General features: G+C 50.5%; 1 protein-coding gene and 1 long non-coding RNA gene across 6 annotated transcripts; one reads left to right on the top strand and one right to left on the bottom strand.

Annotated features, from left to right (window-relative positions):
- Positions 1-1,847: 1,847 nt before the first annotated feature.
- On the bottom strand, positions 1,848-5,021 carry LOC129129211 (uncharacterized). The gene is made up of 2 exons (XR_008535403.2): positions 4,885-5,021; positions 1,848-2,245 (listed from the first exon to the last, which is right to left on the bottom strand). It is a non-coding gene; the product is annotated as an uncharacterized LOC129129211 (long non-coding RNA).
- Positions 3,963-17,257, top strand: VEZF1 (vascular endothelial zinc finger 1). Of its 5 annotated transcripts, XM_077188761.1 has the most exons (8): positions 4,452-4,707; positions 5,592-5,670; positions 10,012-10,709; positions 11,430-11,493; positions 12,471-12,654; positions 14,060-14,278; positions 16,393-16,437; positions 16,792-17,257. In XM_077188761.1, the coding sequence occupies exons 2-8, from the start codon at positions 5,593-5,595 to the stop codon at positions 17,217-17,219; spliced, it is 1,716 nt and encodes a 571-aa protein (XP_077044876.1). In that variant the 5' UTR covers positions 4,452-4,707; position 5,592; the 3' UTR covers positions 17,220-17,257. The 5 variants fall into 5 exon arrangements, with proteins under 5 accessions (XP_077044877.1, XP_077044876.1, XP_054502959.1 ...); XM_077188762.1 differs by lacking the exon at positions 16,393-16,437 and having other exon boundaries at positions 3,963-4,707; XM_054646982.2 differs by lacking the exon at positions 5,592-5,670 and having other exon boundaries at positions 4,453-4,707.
- The last annotated feature ends 1,053 nt before the right edge of the window (positions 17,258-18,310 follow it).

Genomic DNA, 18,310 nt, shown 5'->3' with positions numbered 1-18,310 from the left:
CTGCCGAGCCCCGGGGACAGCGCTCCTTGCCCCGGGGCAGCTCCTCGCTGCTCCCCCGCCGTCCTGCTCTCGGTGCTCCAGCCGAGCTGCCTGGTGCTTCCCTGCATCCTCTTTCCCTCTTTTGGAAAGTGAAGCGATCTCTCCCATGCGCTAATTACGAGCAGGCTCCGGCGCTCCCGGCAGTGGCAGCGCTCCCGCCGAGCCGGGGATGGCCCGGGCAGGACAGGGCAGGACAGGGCATCGCTGCCACCCTCCAGGGCGGGATGGGCACTGGCTGTGGGCAGCCATCCGGCCAGAGCTTCTCCTTTTCCTTTTCCTTTGCCTTTTCCCATTCATTTTCCCGTTCCCTTTCTGTTCCCATTTCCATTTCCCTCTGCCTAGTGAATGGCTTGTCTGTCCCTGCAGCACCTTCCACCCTGGTTTTGCTGCGGGTCAGGGATGCTGGTCCAGCAGGAGCCGGGCAGTGGGGGGCTGTGGGATGCTCTGGGTCAGGGATGCTGGTCCAGCAGGAGCCGGGCAGTGGGGGACTGTGGGATGCTCTCCTGAGGATGCTGGACCATCCCACGGTTCCTCCCAGCATGCACACTCTGCTTCCAGCCCTGATTCCCAGAGATGTAATTCACTGTCTCTGTTTAGTGTCCCTGATCACTTTGAGAGGGAAGGCTGCAAAGAGAGAAAGCAGAGAAGACAGAACTCGGGAAGCAGCTGAAGGGAAATTGCCTGCGGGGAGCACATTCTCAGCACCATCAGCGCAGCTTATTTACACTCTCGAGGGCTCTCCAGCCCCACAGAGCTGCGAAATTCAAAGCCTGCTGTGGCACTCAGAGCATGAACAGAAAGGGGTTCCCGCAAAGCTGAAATATTTGGCCACAGTTTCCATTGTAAGTGGTGCAAGCACACGCTGGCCCAGCAGAACCGGAGCAGGGCTGTCAGCAGGACGTGACAGGGGATCCGTGGGGCTGGCACTGGGACAGTGACAGGGGATCCGTGGGGCTGGCACTGGGCACAGTGACAGGGGATCCGTGGGGCTGGCACTGGGCACAGTGACAGGGGATCCGTGGGGCTGGCACTGGGACAGTGACAGGGGATCCGTGGGGCTGGCACTGGCACAGTGACAGGGGATCCGTGGGGCTGGCACTGGGCACAGTGAGAGGGGATCCGTGGGGCTGGCACTGGGCAGGAGCTGACAGGGGATCCGTGGGGCTGGCACTGGGACAGTGACAGAGGGGATCCGTGGGGCTGGCACTGGGCACAGTGAGGGGGGATCCGTGGTGATGGCACTGGGCACAGTGACAGAGGGATCCGTGGGGCTGGCACTGGGCACAGTGACAGAGGGGATCCGTGGGGCTGGCACTGGGCACAGTGACAGAGGGGATCCGTGGGGCTGGCACTGGGCACAGTGACAGAGGGGATCCGTGGGGCTGGCACTGGGCACAGTGACAGGGGATCCGTGGGGCTGGCACTGGGCACAGTGACAGGGGATCCGTGGGGCTGGCACTGGGCACAGCGTGGCCGTGGCACCGAGGGGCAGCTCTGGTGCTGGCCTGACCCTGGGAGGTTTCCCACAACCATCACCAGAGCTGGCACCGGAGGCAGGAGAACCCGGCAGCATTCCCTTCCTTCCTAACAATGTAGGAGGCGCCGAGGGAGCAGGAGGGAAGATTTGAGTTTGAAAGGCAGAGAAGCAGAGCCTCGGGAGGGCGGTAAATGGGCCACGGGCTCCCAGTGCCCTAGAAATTCCCTGTGCCTGCACAGCGGGGTGGCTGCTGATGCTATCGCTGTCCCAGCTCCATGACTAAGGGAGCTGCAAGGTATAAATTAAATAACACAACACTTCAAGCCGCCTGTTATGTGGGTTTGTCCTAAGCAGTGCTGCTTTAATTAAGATGGAGAGTTTACAAATCTAACCTTTGTTTATTCTGCTTTGGGGCATATATAATGTAAACACGTGTTTTCAAACACTGTGGCTTTTTAGACTTCCAGTTATAATTCTGGGTAAAGGAAAGTTCGTCAGGTTTGGCACGGGCTTGCCCTTTCTAAATAGAGCTCCTGCGAGTGCTTCCCCCCGGGGGCTCTCCCAGCTCCCAGCCCTGGGCTGCGGGAGGCAAAGGAGGCAAAGGAGGGGCCGGGAGGGCCCAGCCCGGCTCTGCCCAGAGGGAAGTGGGTTCCAGCTCCGTTTCCCTCTCGTCTGACGTCGCTGCGAGTCTTGCAGGTTTTGTTCCTGTGTCCCCTCTCGGCGCTCTAGCTGTGAAAACAAGAGCAGAGTTTAGGCGGCTACGTGCTGGTTGGGATTTCTCCGATGAGTCAGTGATACGCTTGGGTAGTTTTCTTAGCCTTTAATTGAAGTGAGTGTGAGCCCTTAACAAAGAGCTCTCCCAAGTCTTCCTTAATAAGCGTTAACAAAAATAACCGAGCGGCCGGGAGGGAAACAGCCAAGGGCGGCAGCGGCGTCCCCTGTCCCCGAACGAGGGGGTCCTGCGGCTCTCCTGGGGCAGCGCTGCGCTCAGAGCAGGGCAGGACAGGGCACGGCTGATCCCACACCGCGGCTGGGAAAAACGTCCGGGATGAGCAGAGCGGGCTGGGCTGGTGGAGTGCTGCACTGGCAAACACCTTTGGCTCCTTTTTTTGGTGTTTTTCTCAAAAAAACACCAAAAAACTCCAAACAGGTGCGCGGGGCTGCGCAGTTAGGATGTTCTGCAGAGCAAGGGCAATATTTTACAATTTCCAGTGCTGTGCATCATCACAGAACTCTACTGTGGTGCAGACAGGGGGGACAAATCCGAGCAGGCTCCAGACTCCCTGAGGCAGACGGACCCTTGGAGCTACAGGTGCTCCCAAGCAGGCTGGGCCACTCCAGGTAGCCAAGCCCACACGTAGTCACAAACTTCCCTCTGGGGTCACACGGCTGAGAAACTCCTTTTTGTTTCAAATGCAAACACATTTTGACATAACCACTTGACTCTGGCACTGGAGTTTCAAGGAAAAAAACCCTGAGAGGCGTGAAAGAACCGCAGGCATCTCTCGGAACAGAACAAGGACTGTTTTGCAATGCCCTGGGAAGGTGAAGAACCGTGCTGCAGGAGCCAGGTGCCCTGCCCAGCACTGAGCCAACACAGCCAGGGCTGAGACCCTGCTGTGTGTGCCCTCGTCCCTGCTCTGTCCCCATTGTCCCTCCTCCCTGCTGCTTCAGGACCGGCCTTTGCATTATCTGTAACAGGAGACAAGAAAAACCACCCGGGTGTCCCGCACGGGAGGAAGTCACAGGGGCCAAATTTAGCCCTGCACGCTGCAGCCAGGGAGCCTCGGCCGCTCCTTCCCGCGCCCGGAGCCACCGAGGCCTCGGATGCTCAGCAGGGATCCAGGCCAGAGCAAAGAGGATTGACCAGAGCTGGGGGAAAATAAATAATAAAGTGCTGTAAGCCTGTTCTCATCTCCCCAGTGGCAGGGAAGGCGAAGGGAGGTCAGGATTAAAACCCCCCCTCCTGTGGCAGTGTTGAACCTGCCACACTCAGGTGTGGAAGAAATGCTGGGTGTCTCTCAGGTGCCACCTGAGGCAGGGCACGGATGTGCCCCGCATCCTTCCCTGTCCTGGCAGCACGCGGGAGGTGCAAGGAGCCGTCCCTGGGCCCCGTCCCGCCGCCTGTCAGGGACGTGCTTGGTGTATGTAAACACGTAATTAACGGTACGTATGTATTTAATTGCTCGTGGCTACGATTTGCATGCATGTGCTGCGCCGAGGATGCCTCAGGTACGGGCGCATCCACTCCGCTGGCCCGGGGGAGGCGGCGGGGCTGCGCAGGGTCACGGCACCGCCCGAGCCCCACACGGCCCGGCCCGGCCCGGGGGAGGCTGCCGGGGCCGGGGGACAGGCCGGGCCCGGCCCTCCTGGAGCCCGGCCAGGCGGGGTGCGCGGCAGAGCCGGCCCGGGGAGGCGGCAGCAGCCCCGGAGGGCTGAGGGCGAGCCCGGGTGGGCTGGGGACGAGCCCGGCTGTGCCGAGGTGGCGGCGGCGCCGGGCGACCCCCGGGGCGGCCCCGAGTTCACACCCCCCCCCTCCGCCCCCGGCGCTGCCGCCCGCCCGCACCCGCGGGCGAAGCCGCCCCCCGCCGCCCCCGCGGCTCCCTCCCTCCCTGCCGGCGCGGCGGGCGGGGGCGGCGGGCGGACGGGGAGGGGAGAAGGGGCGGGCGGGCGGCTCGGCGGCCTCGGGGCCGAGCCGGGGCGGGCGGCGGCGGCGGCCCCGGACACCTCGGCCGCTCCTCCATCTTCTCTCGCCACAGCTCGGCTTCCCCAGCCCGGGACCGGCCCATTGCCAGCCCCGCGGGGGGGGCGGCCGGCCCGCCGCGCCGCCCCGGCCCCGCCGCCCGCGCCGCCGCCTCGCCGCGCCGCCCCGGGCCCGCCGCCCGCCCCGCGGCGAGGGGAGCGGCGGGGGCGGCGCCGCGGCCGCCCGGGCCATCGCCGCCCCGCCGGGGCGCCGCGCCGCCGCCTCCCCCCTCTGGGCCGCAGTGGTGCAGCCCGAGGTTAGCGGAAGCGGCCGCTCGGCGCTGCCATGTTGAGCCGCCGCCGCCGCCGCCGCTTTGTTGTCGGCTCCATGTAGCTGCGGCCCGGGGGAGGGAGCGACGGGGGGACCGCCCGCCGCAGCCGCCGCCGCCGCCGCCCGGGGCCGCGCCGCCCCCGCCATGGAGGCCAACTGGACCGCGTTCCTCTTTCAGGTGAGGCCCCGCGGCGGCGGCGCTGCCCGCGCCCCCCCTCTCTCCCTCCCTCCCTCACGGCCGCGGCCCCGCCGGTCCCCGCCGGGCCGGGCTGTCAGTCAGCGCGGCCGCCCGGCCCCCGCCCGCCCCCGGCCCGGCCCGGCCCGGCCCGACCCGGCCCGCCGGGCAGCGCCTCACCGGCCCCGCGGCTCCGCTTCTCCCTCCTGCACTTTCTCCCTCCGCCGCCGCCCCGCAGCGCGCTCCCTTCCCGCTTTCATTACAAACCACCGATATTCATATTTGTATTTTATTTTTGTTTTTCCCCCCCGCAAAACATGAGATCGCGCTTTATTTTTTTTTTTTTTGGTGTTTGCTTGTTTTTCTCTCCCCCCTCGTCTAAAGAGACAAACAACAACAGAAAAAAAAAAGCCACGAACAAAAAAAAAAAAAAAAACAACCCCAAGCTTCCACCGGGCTCCAACAAAACCCCGATGGAACAAACGCCGTGTCTGGGAGAATAAATTAATCCCTCTTTAAACAGCCTGACTCAGGGCCGGCTGACGAGGGAGCTTGTTTTCTTTTAAAATAGGACGCGAGCGGGCCGGATTTCTGTAAAAACTGGCGAAATCCTAACGGGAATGGGGAGGAATAGGGACGGTGGAGCGTGCAACCCCTCCCTTTGCCAACTGAGTCACAATTTTCCCCCTTTCTGTCGGTGAAAGACTGACTTAAAAACACCGCTGTTTATGTAATTCCGGAGAAAATCCAATGTACCAGAAAAAAAAAAAACCTAAAAAAAAAGAAATCTTTGCCTGGCTTTTGTGAGCCTGGCGAGCCCTTTCTCACCAGATTGTTTTCTCCTGGATTTTTTTTTTTTTTTTTTTTTTTTGCGCTGGAAAACATAGAATGTGTGATTGCAGCAGCAGCAGCGGAGGGAAAAAAAAAAAAAAAAAAAAAAGCGCCCAGCACATCACCTTTCTCAAGGTAAAATAATCCTCTTTGCACGTTCCCGGTGGCGGCCGCTCGCTTCCTCACTGTCCTCCTCGGAATTAAACCCAGACCCAACCCGTGACACGAGTTTGAAAACCTGAGTTGAATGAATAAATCCGCCAAGAGCGAGCACCATTCCTTTAGGGAGGAAAAATTCGTCCCTTGCAAGTAGCAAGGGATGAGTCACTCGCTCGGGTTCTCTGCCTCGGAAAACACGCCGGGAATGTTCCGGGGAGCCGGTACCGGGAGCTGGGCGCTGCGTTTTCCGCCTTTTCCTGAGGGATGCGGGCGATGCCATCGAGTTGGGCTGAGGTCTGGTGAATTATTTCTCACTCTAGTGGGCAGTTGTGATTCGCACGTAGGAAACTTCACGCTAAGAAGTTAATCTCCTTAGTTTAGGGCCATCTCCCTCCGAGCCGGGGCTGCTTTAGTGCCTTGCTGCCTCCCAGCTGAGCATTTTTCCAGGGGAAATTTTTCCTAGGCTGGCAGGACTGTATTGCAGCAGGCTGAGAAATGCCAAGTAATGCTTCAAGTACGTGTCCAGCTCCTCGCTGCTCGTCCGTGCTTTTCTGAAGGTGCTGAGTTTTGAAGTAGTGATGTCACACGCTGATTTAGGAGGCAGCTTTGCTGCTTTTAATTAAGGAGTCAGCAGTTCGCTTTCCGAACGTGCGACTCGGAAGCATCTTCATAAAACTGTGACGTGGAAATTTTCCTCTGATTTTTTTTCCCCCTCTCTAAATAATAAAGCTTTCAGAGCTCCTGATAAATGCTGGATATTGTTTCTTGAATGGTTTTGTTAGAATCGGTGATTTGGGGTGCGAGCGTGCCAATGCACCCAGCAGAAAGCAGCACTGAGGTAGTCCTGATGTGACTTTCATTTTTCTTCTTCCCATTCTCACAGCAGCACATCAGCCCCGATCCAGCTGATTAGTTAAAACTAGTTAAAAAGCGTGGATTTAAAAGCCTGTCCCCAGTGTCAGTTAAATAACAAATGGAAGTGACTGAATATTCACACTCGTTCTTCCTGGGGGGAGTGCTAAACCAAGTGTGTGTTCCAGCTGGGACAGGATTCCTAAGGGACAGCCTAATACGTGGAATATAAAGTCGTAATTTTTAGCCAAATGTTGTTAGAGGAGGATTCGATGTCTTAATTTTAGTCCTGTGGCAGTGGGCTGTGGGACTGTAAACCGTTCCTTCCAAATAAAGTTGTTTGATTGTTTTTAGGTGGCATTTTGATGAATTGTATCCCTTTCTAAAGAAACAATCGTGCTACTGAATAAGCAGTTCTTGTTTGGATCTTCTTTTAGTCCCCAAAATGCATAGTTGGAAAACCGCTTTTAGGATGTGCTCAGGAAGTGAAAGTTGTATCTGTTAATGTGAGGAGGACTCATCCATCAGATGGAGTGTTCAAGATATGACTCATGCTAATTTGTTGCTCTCACATTAAGGCTGAAGCACAAAAATATTTTAGCCTCTGGCATTGGAAGTTCACAATGCCACATCCTACACTCCGGGTCGTGAATTGCAGGGTTTTTTTGTTTACTGCCCCCCCAGGAGAGAAGGAATTAGTGACAGAACAAGGGGATTTTGCAGAAGAGCCTGTCCCAGGCCGTCAAAATATCTCCAAAATGTTGACTTGACGTTAATGCTGGGTGAAGTAAAACCGTGGTCTGAGCCTGCATAACTGCGCCTGCCAGAGGCATGCAGCAGGTGCTGGCTTCCCTTCTCCAACAGGGAGTTAAAAAAAATGCTGCCTGATCCTTTTTTAAAAGGCTTTAACAGCCCTTGGAAACTGAGGAACACAGCTCGGGGCAGAGGGGCTGTGAGGAGCACGCTGCTGTGAATAATGCTGGCTCCCTTGGAACCAAGATAAGCAGACTTATATAAGCAGCAGCTCCATGGCCTGTTGCTTGATGAATGTACATTGTTTTATGTCCACTGTCTCCACCAGATCTGTAGGAATAAGTGCATCATTACCTTGAAGTGCTGACGATTCTTTGAGGCTTAAAAATATCCATAAACTGCCTAAGTTTGAACCTTGTCCAAAGGATTTGGGCTCTCCATTATCCGATCTGCTAGCTCTGCCTTTGAAATTGTATCTCTGGAGCTATCATTAGGTGCTCTGCAGTGTCTTCTGGTGCAGTTTAACAACATTGTTTAATGCCGATTTGAAGTTGTAAAACATTTCAGAATTGGATTGAATTCAACATTTTTTAAAGTTAAAATTGTGTTGAAGTGCACAACTTGCTCAGTATTGTGCCATCGGTGTGTATCATGCAAACTCTTACTTTCATGCAATGTAGAAGTGTCAAAACCTTTTTGAAAACGTGGAAAATAAATGGTTGAAAATGCACAGTTGTCACTGAAGTCAGGGAAAAGTTTAATGGAGCTGCTGGGGCTTGTGCCATGCCCTGATTTAGCAGCGTCGCCTCCAGGAGAGTTCTGGATGCAGCTCTTCAGCAGTTGCTCCCTGGAATAAAGCAGCCCCTGGGGCTGTTGTTGGGGGTGGCTGCTGTGGCCAGGCAGGTGTGCTAATATCCAGCCTACCTGTTGCATCCCGAGCTTCAGCACAGACAGATCTAAAAAGCAGGTACAGATGGACAGCCTGGCCTGGCTCCTAATGGTTCCCACAGGTTTTGTCTCCTGTTAGTGTCCGGAGTCCAGGCTGTGAACTGTCAGATAGGCTGGGAGTGTTTGGGAGCTTGTATTCCTTCCCACGTGGGTTAGTGTTGGTATCCACCCGTGGCTTTTGTCCAAAGATCATCAGCATCACGCTCCCAAAAAGTGAGATGGGAATGGTGCAGGAGCTGCCCCACAGCAAGGGAGAGATGCTCTGCGGGGGCTGTAGTCCCTGCTGCGATCCAGGCAGGCAAAGCACCCAGGATGCAACTAGGAAAAAGGCCCAAAGTGAGCTTCTAGAAATACTGGCTTGTCCAAAGGACGTGTTGAAATGGTTTTCCCATGGGAAGAGCATTAGCCTGAGTGTGCTTCCCAGTACTGTCCACCCCAACAGATGTAAAAGTAGACAGGTCAGGGTCGTGCACTGGCACAGTGTATTACTCAGCTCTCACAGCTTTCAGTCGTGTTACTTTGTGAGGAAAACCAGAGGAAAGGAGTCCTGGAGGCTGCAGTGCTGATCTAATGGGAATGCAAGTTTCCCCAAACTCAGCTTCAGGTCTGGCACGCTGGGTTAATAACGAGCCTGATTTAAAACTGGTCTGATGAGACCGAGGCACATCTTGAATACAGATGCACTTAAACTGGCTTAAGGTGCTGGAGTGATTTATTTTAATGCTCCATTAGGCTGAATTGGTCTGTGTGGTTTCTAAACCACATTAAAATTGTATCTGCCAGGGTTTTGTCCCAGTCTGACTGGATGAGTTTTAATAACAGTGTTTCTGCCTTAGAATAACCACGCGTGGTGCAGCACAGCCCGTGGCAGGCAGGCTGCAGCTCAGCTGAGCGCTGCTGCCTGCGGGCCCCCCCTCCCTTCCCTTCCCTTCCCTGTAGCTTCTGCCACACATTCTGTAGTTCAAAGTTAGTTGGTATTGGCTGCTTTCAGACAGCTTTCAGGGTTTATTCCCAGGGTTTATTCCCGTGTTCTCCAGCATCTCTAGATGTCTCCCAGTATGTATCGATCAGCTTCTCTTCCCAGCACAAAGTAGCTGCTGATGAAGAGAAAAAGGCCCTGCCGCTATTCTTGTTAGTTCCAGACGCAGAGAACACAGTGGTCAGTGGGTAAATGCATCAGGAACCTGCTAAATATAGAGATGTGGCTTTAGACAGCTCCCGATTCCAGTTGCTTTGGTTTCAGTGCTGGCACAGGGGTATGAACACACTGTTTAAATAAGACGCCTTATCACATCCTGGCTCTCTGTGCCTGCGGTTCAATTCTCAGTGTGCGCTAAGCTCGGCTTAAAGGTGGGGCCTTATTTTGCAACTCCTGTCAGTACCTTCATCCCTTCCAGAGACAGTCCTGATGTGCCATCTGATACGATCATTAACAAAATGAGTTATCTGTTATGTAAAGATGAAATGCTGTTATTAAAAGATCTGACAAGCACCTAGTTGTCTTCCATAAAAAGTTGCCCTCCAGAAACTTAATAATTCCTTGATTGTTGTGCTGTGTCCTACACTTACCACAGGGTCTGCACAGCCAGGGCATTTACAGCGCGAGCGGTTTATCTTGTCCAAAACCAGCATTATGTAACCTTCCCCTGTTGTTCCTTCCGTGGCTTTTGGTCCAGAATGTGCTTCCCTGTCGTTTGTAAATGTTCTCACCGTGCCAGAGCGAGCGCCCATCCAGAGAATTTAAGTGTGAATGTTTGGTTTTAGGCACACGAAGCCTCCCATCACCAACAGCAGGCAGCACAGAACAGTTTGTTGCCTCTCCTGAGCTCTGCTGTTGAGCCGCCCGATCAGAAGCCGATTCTGCCCTTACCAATAACGCAGAAACCTCAGCCTGCACCAGAAACATTAAAGGATGCTATTGTTGGGATTAAAAAGGAAAAACCTAAAACCTCCTTTGTGTGCACTTACTGCAGCAAAGCTTTCAGGGACAGCTACCATTTGAGGCGTCACGAGTCCTGCCACACAGGGATAAAGTTAGTGTCACGGCCAAAGAAAACTCCCACCACAATGGTGCCCCTTATCTCGACCATCGCTGGTGACAACAGCCGGAGTTCGCTGGTTTCGACTATCGCAGGCATCCTGTCCACTGTCACTACGTCTTCCTCTGCCACCAACCCCAGCAGCAGCGCCGGCGCCACGGCCATGGCGGTGACGCAGACGGTGAAGAAGCCCAGCAAGCCCGTGAAGAAGAACCACGCCTGTGAGATGTGTGGGAAGGCCTTCAGGGACGTCTACCACCTCAACCGGCACAAGCTGTCCCACTCGGACGAGAAACCCTTCGAGTGTCCCATTTGCAATCAGCGCTTCAAGAGAAAGGATCGCATGACCTACCACGTGAGGTCTCACGAAGGTGGCATCACGAAACCCTACACCTGCGGGGTGTGTGGAAAAGGCTTCTCAAGGTACCACCTAGCAAAGCCCAGGCGTGCTCCGCTGTTGGCTTTTCCTGAGCGAGAAGGGTTAAGCTGTGGTAGTGAGGAGCTGGGAGAGCCAAACTTCTGAGGAGATTGGTGAGGGGATAAAGAGCCTTGTCTGCAGTTAGGGTGGGGGAGTCTTCATCTGAGCAAGGTTAGCAGTGGCTAGAAGTGGTCACTTTTTTAGGAGAGTGGTTTGAAATGGTTTCTCGACCTCATCCAGGGCCCATAAGATGTGTGTCTGTGTCACTGGGGGTGGGCACAGAGCCCCTTCAGCAGCCTTTGCCATGGTCTGTGAATGGGGCAGGGCAGAGGAGCTGTCACCTGCTCTTACAGCAGGGTGGAGGGACAGCACAGGGGGGGCTTGCACTGCTGCCTGCTCTGTTCGTACCTGTGCTTGCAGCAGAGAAAACTTCAACCTTTAGAGCTGCTGCGCTCTCACCTTTACACAAGGTGTGACCAAACGTGCCATTGCCAGGTGTGTGAGGAGAGCAGGGTTAAGATTTAAACCGCAGGCTGGTTCTAAGCTGTGAGGTGTTGCAGGGGAAGCCCCTGGTAGGTGAGGGGAAGGGATTTATCCTGGCTGTCAGAGGGATGGATGGGGGCTGCAGGGAGTGACCAGCTCGGGGTCAGCTCTGCTAGCCAAGGTGTCCTGGCTCTGTGTTTGTAACAGTGTGCACTTTTCTCCTGTTCCTCTCTTTCTTGCAGGCCTGATCATTTAAGCTGTCACGTTAAACATGTTCACTCAACAGAGAGACCCTTCAAATGCCAAGTAAGGGCTAAAATGGTTTATTAAGAACAATACCTTATTGTGTCAGTGGTACTCAGGTGAATCTTTCCAGAGCTGTAATTACTCCTGGACTTTTGAAAAGCAAGTTTAGGAGTAAAGCCACATTTGCCACCACACCACAGTGCTGGAGTTCTGGTGGAACTTTAAAAAGATACCATGGTTGCTTTTTTAGGAAGATTAGAGGCTTTTTGCTTTCTTGGAGAACAGCATAGTTGCTCTGTTTTACCATATGCTTAACTTAGTAGTAGGATTGTAGCAGCATCCTCAGCTTAGTGCTCATTTCTTGGGTAATGTGTGCAGCGTGTTTCTCAGCATGTTCAAATGAAATGTCTTTCTCAGCACTTCTATTTAAAATGGGTGGGAATGGTTGATTCTGGATCTGTTATTTTGCTGGAAGGGGAAAGCAAGTTGTCCTAAGTTGATGACTGAGACTAGATGAAATAATTTGATTGCCCTTGAACAATTAACTGTTTTACTTGGAATATCCCTGCTTATTCCAACCTGTTTTAGTGAATCATCTTATTAAATAAAAGCCTTGGATAAAAAGAATAGTGTTAGGAAAAGGTTTTGTTTCCTTGTTCTGGGTGGGAACAGAAGTAATTGAGCAGTGTAAGGTACCAAGTTCATATTTGCACAGTAAAATTACATTAGAAACCAACTTTGCCTATTGTAGGTGTTTTTTACAGGCTCCCTCTTGCATCGGTGGGTAAGGCAACCCACTGTTTTCAGAAAGTTCAAGCAGTATAGAATATGATTTTTATCCTGATTATCTCAGAAGCAAATCCCACTCTCGGTCTCTGCTGAGTAGTTTGATTTTTGTTTCTCTATAAATGGAGGTAGAAGTTAAAGTTGTCAATGCTCTTAGGATACTGTTAGGACCTGCCAGGCTCCAGGAGGGCCTGTGGGTGATGCTGTGCTGCTCTGTGTGCCCCTCAAGTGTAACTTTGTCCTCCATCTAGACGTGCACTGCTGCCTTTGCCACCAAAGACAGACTGCGGACACACATGGTGCGCCATGAAGGAAAGGTATCGTGTAATATCTGTGGTAAACTTCTGAGTGCAGCATATATCACCAGCCACTTAAAGACACACGGGCAGAGCCAAAGTATCAACTGTAATACCTGTAAACAAGGCATCAATAAAAGTAGGTGAACGTTTTACAAACATTTCTAATAACAGTGTGTGTGCGAAGGGAATTGCCTTTGATGACGTTAAACTCGGCTACGTGTCTGTCGGTCTGGGTGGTCACACCTCCTAAAAGTAGATCTTTAGTAACAGAATGTGCTTCAGCTCAAGAATTGGCATGTGTGGAGTTGGTTTGCTGCAAGACTGTGCTCTCATCCCTTGGGAATGCCCTACAGTTCATGACAGTGACCCATCTCTTGAAAAGAATTGCCAGGTTTTCAGTGCTACTTCCTGAACTGTGCAGGTCTAAAAGTCCAACAGATAGTCTGGAGATTTTAGACTGTTTAAGAACTGCTAAGATTTGCCAGGTTTCAGGTCTCAAGCCTCATCCAAAGCTCATCGAAATCAGGAGAAAGATTTCTCTGCTTTCTCTGAGCTTTGACCCTGGGGCTCAGTGTTTCCTCCCTCAGGCAGTAGCTGACAAGAAGAGGATTTAAATCCAGCCCTGATAGGTTTTGGGCATTAATGGCATCTGACTGGTGTTGTGCAGGAGGTCAGATGAGATGTTTGTAATAGCTCCTTCTAGACTTAAACTCTGGACCTGGGAATGTCTAGCAAGTAAATGAAGACTTGACTTTCAAATTTTCCCTATTAAAATACCTGTAACTTAAGTTAACCCCACATGGTTAGTAATATAAAATGGGTTTTCAGAAGAATAAAGAGGCAGAAGTAAGGAATGTCTTTGGAAACTTTGTCCTTAAAGCTTTAAACTGTATTAATTTACAACATCTTTGCAGTTCCTGTTACTCCTGGATAATTTGAAGGTACTGGGAATGTCTGAAATGCCTGATTGTTGAGCTTAGTAGGAAATTTGGATGTGAATTATTTTTCAAGGTATAGAGTTACAACTCTGGCTTCCCAGTCCAGTTTGGTGGTGCTAAGCCAGTTCACATGAGGCATTTTGAGCAGTTGTTAGGGGTGGAAATGATGAGCTGTACTGGGGCCAGAGAGTAGTGACAGGCTGTTCTCTGATGTAAACTGAAATTTTTAAGTTATACTTGCAATAAAAAGCAAAAAGGCTTTTTTATTTTTCATTCTTAAGCTGGAGCTAAAGTTTAGAAAAAGTGGATTCAGTTTGAGTTCTAGAGACTAATTTGAGTTTTTAATTTCATTCTTCCTAAATACAAAGTAAATAATGACAAGAGAAGTCTGGTTTTGGCACTTCAAGTAGATGTTCTTGACTTATGTTTTCGTTTTTAGCTCTTGGAAAAGTAGTTTTATGAAGCACAGAATTAATGATACTGTTTTAAACACCTTTGTGATTTTGTTCTTGGAGTCCTGTGAGATTCCACATGCTCTTTGTGACCTCAGCAGAAAACAGTAACTTTTCAAGGTGAATTTGTGTTCTTACTTGATTGGCATAGCATGCATGAGTGAAGAGACCAGCAACCAGAAACAGCAACAGCAGCAGCAACAACAGCAACAACAACAACAGCAGCAGCAGCAGCAGCAACAACAACAGCAACAGCAGCAGCAGCAGCAACAGCAGCAGCAGCAGCAGCAGCAGCACGTAACAAGTTGGCCTGGAAAGCAGGTAGAGACCCTGAGATTGTGGGAAGAGGCCGTCAAAGCCAGGAAGAAAGGTAAAACAAACCAATACTGACGTGGCTGGGTTTGTGAGATGGGAGTGCACAGTCATACAGGGAGTTGGAGGTGTCAGGAAGGATGTCTTACATGACAGTTTCATTCTTAGAAATCATAGCTAAGAGAGAACAGGAGGAAACAGCCCCAGAGAAGGGTGTGTTACATGACCTGCTCATGATTGACTCCCTTGGTCTCTGTGCTTGCCTGTGTCCCTCCCAGTTACAGAGGGAGCTTGTGTCTGCTCCAGCAGGAGTGGGGGCTTTGACTTGCATGTGGCTTTTAGCTGTGCTTGTGCTTATTTACCCTGTTCTCCTGTCTGCACACACACACAGACACAGACACACAGACAGACACACAGACAGACACACAGACACACACAAACACAAACACCCACAGCCCCTCTGCCCCGCATCAGCACCTGGGTGCACGTGTGTGCTTTCTGTGTCCTGTTCATCTTGTCTCCTCCAATTTATTCCACCTGCCCTATCATCATGTAGCTGTCTTTGCATGAAGTTTTCTAGACTTCAGAGAACTTTCTCTCTGTCCATTGCTTTGTTTCATTACAAAATGAGGTAATCAGTGATCCTGTTTCTCATCAGTGCTGGCCCTACCTCTACCTGTGCTGCTGTAATTGAAGTGGGATTGCTGTTGTTGGTCATTGTGGCAGTTTGTAGGAACAGATTGCTTCAGTTTAGTGGGTTTAGGATACAGTAGTTTAAATTCTCCCATTACTGCTGCTTATTTGTTTCACAACAGTTTGATTATTAATGCCCATCATGTGACTTCATGGATTACATGTTTTAGAAGTTCTTAATGACCACTGCTTACTGCTTTTTCACTGGCTGTTTTTAGGATTGTTTTTGACTCACCTTATTGTTTCCTTTTCTCTCAACCTTCCTTTCAGTTCTTCAATCTGTTTTTGTTTTCTAGGTTCTTGTTTGTGTTTTAGGCTGCTTGTTCCTTTTCCCTTGTTATGCCAGTAATAGAATTCCGTGATCAGACAGTGCAGAAACAGCTTATTCATGTTAAAATGCAGTGATAACAGAAACATTACATATCATCAGGCCACTAAATAGATAAAGCAAATGATGTTGGGTTTAGAAAATCACTGAGAATTATCTTCTGCTTGTTCTTTCCTATGTCTTGTTTCCTTTTCCTTTCTTATGGAGAATGTTGAATATGCTTTAACAGAACAGTGGTTTGGGGCAGGAGGGGGCTGAGGGAGGTGGATGGGTGACAGTGGTGTCACATTGGAGCTTTTAGCTTAACTTAACTGGGGAAGGGGCATGGGTGGGATGTGTCATTGGGTGTGACTGTGCTTGAAAGTGAAGTTAGCCCAGTCAGTGCCATGCTTGAGCTGCTCTTTCCATGCTGGTTCTCCTGTGCTAGTTCCACTTGTGGTGGCTTTACAACAGATGGGATTTTTTTTTTTTTTTTTGGTCTAGTACAATTTATTTTCATAATTTTTATTTTATTTTTTTTTACTCTTTCCCTTCCTCTCCACCCCTCCTAGCTATGGACTTTGAAGAACCAACAGTAACCCTTGAATGGGGCTAATGTTGCTTTCAAAGTTGTATTTGTATTGCCCCAGAGGCAAAGCGGACTCTTTGCTCCTGGCTTACCTCTGACACGTGGGTGTAACTGAGCTTGGGGTCCTGCCCTACAAACGTGGAAGCAGACACGGCTTAGTAACGTTGGTGCAGAGTGCCTTTCCCTGTTCCTCTAGCAGCCAGCCCTTCCCTTCCCTGCTCCTCCCTCCCTCCCTCCCGGTGTGGGTAGCCGGCAGGTGGTGCTGATGGATGTGCAGTGATTCCCGTGCCCCGCCCCGCTCCCCGGCCCCGGCCTCCTGGGTCTCCCTTGCTCTGCACTTCAGTCCTGCTTGCTGCAAACACCCCAAAACCTCCCAAACCAACGCGGTGTGGAGCTGGAGCTTGTGTGAAAGCTGAGGAGCTGATGGGGGTTGAGGGATGTGCTGCTGGGGTAGCCTTGATGTAGAGGTACTGTGAGCAGTGGAGCAGTTTAGTAGCAATAATTAAGACTGAAATAAGCAGGTAAATATTGAAACGAGCTTTGCTTATCAGTCCCTAATAATGACTCTTTAAAACCTTCACAGAATGTCAGTTCACCTTTGAGAAGGCTATAGAGTACGTACCCTTCGGTATGTACACTCTCTCTATTTCTACTGTTCCTCTTGGGAGGATTTTTTTGATTGTACAATACTGTTTTTATGAACGTGGAAAAACCCTCTTGCTAAGACAACCTCACTTGACTTCTCAGGGAAAAAAAAAAATTACTCAATTGAAATGACCTGCATGAGAGTTTGTATTTCCTGTAGGCTATAAAATGTTAACAATTTTAACTTACTAATAATACCTAAAGAAAATGATTCCAGAATTTGTACCTGTTCTTGTTCGGTTTTTGGGTTTTTTGTTCTGTTTTGTTTTGTTTAAATCTTGTCCACGGTTTTTTTATGTGTTAAAAACTTTTTGTCTTTTTTATGTCTCATTTTTAGAAGCTGCTAACTTGTGCCAAACCTCCACTGCTGCTACTACGCCTGTGACTCTTACTACTCCATTCAATATAACGTCCTCTGTGGCTTCTGGGACTATCACAAACCCAGTCACAGTGGCAGCTGCAATGAGCATGAGAAGTCCAGTAAATGTATCAAGTGCAGTTAATATATCCAGTCCGATGAACTTAGGGCATCCTGTAACCATAACCAGTCCTCTGTCCATGACCTCTCCATTAACGCTCACCACCCCGGTGAACCTGCCCACCCCGGTGACCGCTCCAGTGAACATAGCGCACCCCGTCACCATCACGTCCCCCATGAACCTGCCCACCCCCATGACGCTGGCTGGCCCCCTCAACATAGCCATGAGACCAGTGGAGAGCATGCCTTTCCTGCCCCAGGCCTTGCCCACCTCTCCTCCCTGGTAAACAAGTTCTAAACAGTATTAAAAAGGATTAAAATGGAATCCTTACCAGCAGTTCTTTTTTGGGTTTTGTTTGGTTGGGTTTTTTTTTTTATTTTTTTGTTTTGTTTTGTTTTGTTTTTGTTCTGTTGGGTTTTTTGTTTTGTTTTGTTTTAGTTAATAATAAATTCAGACTAAGACACTGGGGCAACACCATCAGAGACCACAGTAGCATCTTCCCCTTGATTTGGCTTGCATGGTTCAGGCTTGAGTTTCACTGGAGCACTTCATTTAAAGTAAGTTTTACATTGTAGCTGACTGATGCTGAATTAGAGCAGATACTTATTTGCCAGAGTTTAAAAAAAAAAAAAGGAAAAAATACCAAAAAAAAAGGTAATTAAAAGAAACCAGTTTTATGTTTTATCCCCTCAAATTATAACTTAGAAAATTATTTTAATCTAAACACTAGCGAAGACCCCTCTGTATCTGTGACAGGGTGGATGGCTCATTTTAACCTGCCAGGCAAGTCCACTGTTTCTGAGCTAGTGTAGAACCTTTGTCTGTGTTGATTTTTTTTTTTTTTTTTTTAATGAGTAAATGCATTACAATGTTGTCATTTAAAAAAAAAATGCATTTTTGGAGAAAATATGCATTTTACCTTTGGGAATATGGTAATTTCAGGCAGCATTCCCTATGGGAAAGGTGATACCAGCTCTGATATGCAAAGCATATGATAACTTATCATTCTAACTTCAACATATAATAGGGATTGTGACCTGATATTTGGAGATGTAAATATTACCCAACATATTACCCTAAGGGAATAGAGCATTGTAGTCAACATTTTTTTAAAAAAAACCTGTTATTGTTTGGTGAGAAACAGCCATGGCTGACAGAAGAGGAGTCGAAATGTAAACATGGTCTCTGAACAGTCAGACCCCCATGGGACTCTTATCTAGGAGCAAAAGGAGTGCTTGGAAACTTAAGGAAAATTGCTTTAAGCTGGAAGATTCTGGAGGCCCTGGGTGTGATTTTTATGCCCTCTGCCTCCCAGTCAGAGCCTGCTGATGTTTCAGCAGGGGACAGACGTGTTAGTTGTTCACTAGAAGTTTTGTC

This window comes from Agelaius phoeniceus, chromosome 20 (genome assembly GCF_051311805.1).
Source record: "Agelaius phoeniceus isolate bAgePho1 chromosome 20, bAgePho1.hap1, whole genome shotgun sequence".
Taxonomy (NCBI): Eukaryota; Metazoa; Chordata; class Aves; order Passeriformes; family Icteridae; genus Agelaius; species Agelaius phoeniceus.
Note: the sequence above shows the minus strand (reverse complement) of the source record. Positions and strands in the feature narration are given on the sequence as shown.